Below are 3106 nucleotides of genomic sequence, written 5' to 3'. Positions count from 1 at the left end.
TATATATATATATATATTTATCTACCTACCTACTTACCTACACGTTTGTCTTTCTGTTTCTTTCTCTTTATTTGTGTTATGCCTGGAATTTCTACACTAGTGGAGTTTCGATTTCCCTCAAGGTTCCAGCCCTTGAGTGTAGATAGCCAGGAGTTCGAGATGAGTATTGCATTGGAAATATACAACCCAAAGAGGACCTATGCTATATTTTACTATGCTATACTAGATAGATAGACAGAGAGATAGAGATAGAGAGAGAGAAAGAAACAGACAAACATGTAGACAGACAGACAGACGGATAGATAGATAGATAGATAGATAGATAGATAGATAGATAGATAGATAGATAGATAGATAGATAGATAGATAGATGTGTGCATGTGTAGCTGTCTATAGCTGTTTCTCTATCTACAAAATAACCTAATCACCTATGGTCTTGACTATCTATTATTACTTTTATTTTTTTCGTGAAAATATATAAATATCTGCATCTATGCGTTTCTGGAAGCTTTTGATTGAATTTATTAAAGATGTAACATTTATGTCTTAGATAATCACAGATGTGCTTTGATTTAATTTTTTTAGTTTATTCTTTTATTTTTATTTTATTCATTTATTTACTTTTTTGTCCCTCCATCTATACTTAGTTGATTATTATGAAGACGTTCTCCAATACAGAAACACGCGTGTCAGTATAAACAGGCATGTGTTTATATGGTTTCAAGGGCTAAAATATTGCGAGGAATGCTAAGTGGATATGTAAATTAGCTTTTGATTATTCCTGCATTTCGTTGAAAAGAACTGAGAGGAACGAAACTGAAGAGAAACAACTGTGTATTTTGCTCTTAGTATGTAAACAGCTGTAATCTGGATTGTGTTCATAATATCGGGAATGCGCAACACTGGCGCATTTTACCTCGCATTTAAATCTGAAAACAAGTCGTAAATGGATACCATATGGAATGTCAGTTGCTGGCCTGCCTTAGCAATGAAATACTGCCCAAGAGATTTAGAAGGCGGTCTTAAAGCTTTTATTTCGGCATATATACATACGAAATGTGTGGTCTGTTATCATAAAGTGTGTTCATTGTTTCTTTTAACTTACGAATTTGCTGAGATATATATTCAATCTTGAGCAAGCATAAATCAACCTTGCATTCTCCAAGCTATATCTGATCCCCAAGTTATTTATTTAAATTATTAAATACATCTGATCTAAGTTTTTCGATTTCTATTTTGTATTAATAAATGGAAATTCTCTTTCGTAGTTTGGACGTTTATATGACATCATTAAATCAGCGTTTTTCCTCTCCCGCCTACCCAAAATGTTGATAAAGGATGTTATTGTTAATTTCTAGTTCTATAATCCACCTGGCTCTAAAAACTCAGCTTCGTGTAATATAATACTAAAAACTAAAACCGAAAGATAAAAGCCTTCTATTATTAAATACTATAAGTACATTCATTTGTTTCTTATGGTTCACAAACTTTTTTTCTTTCGGTTTTCCTTTCTTACTGGGGAAAAAAATAAACCATTTGTCAGGAAGATGCTTAAAAGTAAATAGTAATTTTTTTAATATCATCAATTCAACTTCAATATAGACAATTTCCTTTAAGATTACTCAATAAAATGGGACATCATTATGTGTGGTTTGGAACCCCACTACGGATGTTTACAGATAAACGGAAGTGTACACCCACAAAAAAGAAACTGAGTTAAGCTACTTTGAAAAATAAGACCACCACCTATAGTCACTGATGAATCTACCAAGGCCTTTATCATTATTATTATTATTATTATTATTATTATTATTATTATTATTATTATTATTATTATTATTATTATTATTATTATTATTATTATTACTACGACTACTATCACTGCTGTTATAACTGATAAAGTAAATTATTTTTAATGATTGTAGAATTTCCCAACGACTGGGTTCATACCAAAAGTTAATAGGTTCAAAATTACTCAGATATTTTTCCTATGTTGTAAATGATAAATCATATCAAATGATAAATAAAACTATTTACTACTTGTGATTCTGTTACATATGAAGATTTAAATATCAAGGATGTTTAAAAATGTATTTATCATCATCTGCCATATCCTTTTTACTTGATTGCGGCCATGCTGGAGCATCGCCAGGTACTTATTCTATCGGCCTTATTTGCCGAACCGTTAAGTTACGGGAACGTAAAGATACCAAAACATCGGTTGTCAAGCGACGGTGGGGAGAGAAACAATGTCACACAAATATATACATACATATATAAAAAGGAATACCAAAAATGAGACAAGAACGCAAAACATCCAGACAGTTAGATGATACAAAAAAGGGACAACGTTACAAAAAAAGCAGACGATACGAAAAAAGCAAGGACGGGTCATTCGAAGTTTTCTTTCTTCAGTCGAGTGTTCCAGATTATCTTTGCAATTTCGGTTGTTTATACTCGAGATTGCTCCAATCTGGCCAGCCCCATGTGTGTGTGTGTGTGTGTGTATACGACGAACTTCTTTCAGTTTCCGTCTACCAAATCCACTCACACGGCTTTGGTCGGCCGAGGCTATAGTAGAAGACACTTGCCCAATGTGTCACGCAGTGGAACAAAACCCGGAACCATCTCCTAACACAGATATTGCTATTACTTAAGTTGAAGACGAAAATTTTCTTAAAAATTAAGCACAAGGATCACAGATTCTCCTCTTCATTTTTGTAAAATGGAATATAGGGTCTATTTAATCATCGGAAATATATCAACTTGTATGGAATCTGAATGGATGGAAGGCAAGAATCAATCTTCTCAATGCTATTAGGATGTAAATTTGCATGCAATTAAACAATGAGAGGCATTAACAGAAATATACTTCACCGCTAAAGTTTCAGGCGCGTTTCTATATCAGTGTAACTGCTCGAGTATGAGACGTTTTGGTTCAGTTGTTTTACTACCGCTTATTCAGCGTCGCTGATTTGGTGCTGACTTGTTTGGCATCAAACGTTTTAATGCTTCTCCCGTTCCCTTTCTTGCACTTTCACTTTCACTTTCTCTCCTCTCTCTCTCTCTCTCTCTCTCTCTCTCTCTCTCTCTCTCTCTCTCTCTC

General features: G+C 33.6%; 1 protein-coding gene across 1 annotated transcript in view; it reads left to right on the top strand.

Annotated features, from left to right (window-relative positions):
* LOC106878516 (uncharacterized protein DDB_G0271670) overlaps positions 1-1358 on the top strand; it is a 163002-nt gene extending 161644 nt beyond the window's left edge. Inside the window, exon 4 of the mRNA XM_052967690.1 lies at positions 1269-1358. Within this exon, the coding sequence (XP_052823650.1) occupies positions 1269-1358 (90 nt within the window). The remainder of the gene's footprint in view (positions 1-1268) is intronic.
* The last annotated feature ends 1748 nt before the right edge of the window (positions 1359-3106 follow it).

The sequence above is a fragment of the Octopus bimaculoides genome, chromosome 4 (genome assembly GCF_001194135.2).
Source record: "Octopus bimaculoides isolate UCB-OBI-ISO-001 chromosome 4, ASM119413v2, whole genome shotgun sequence".
In the NCBI taxonomy this organism is placed as follows: Eukaryota; Metazoa; Mollusca; class Cephalopoda; order Octopoda; family Octopodidae; genus Octopus; species Octopus bimaculoides.
This window is presented reverse-complemented; position numbering and strand designations above follow the sequence as displayed.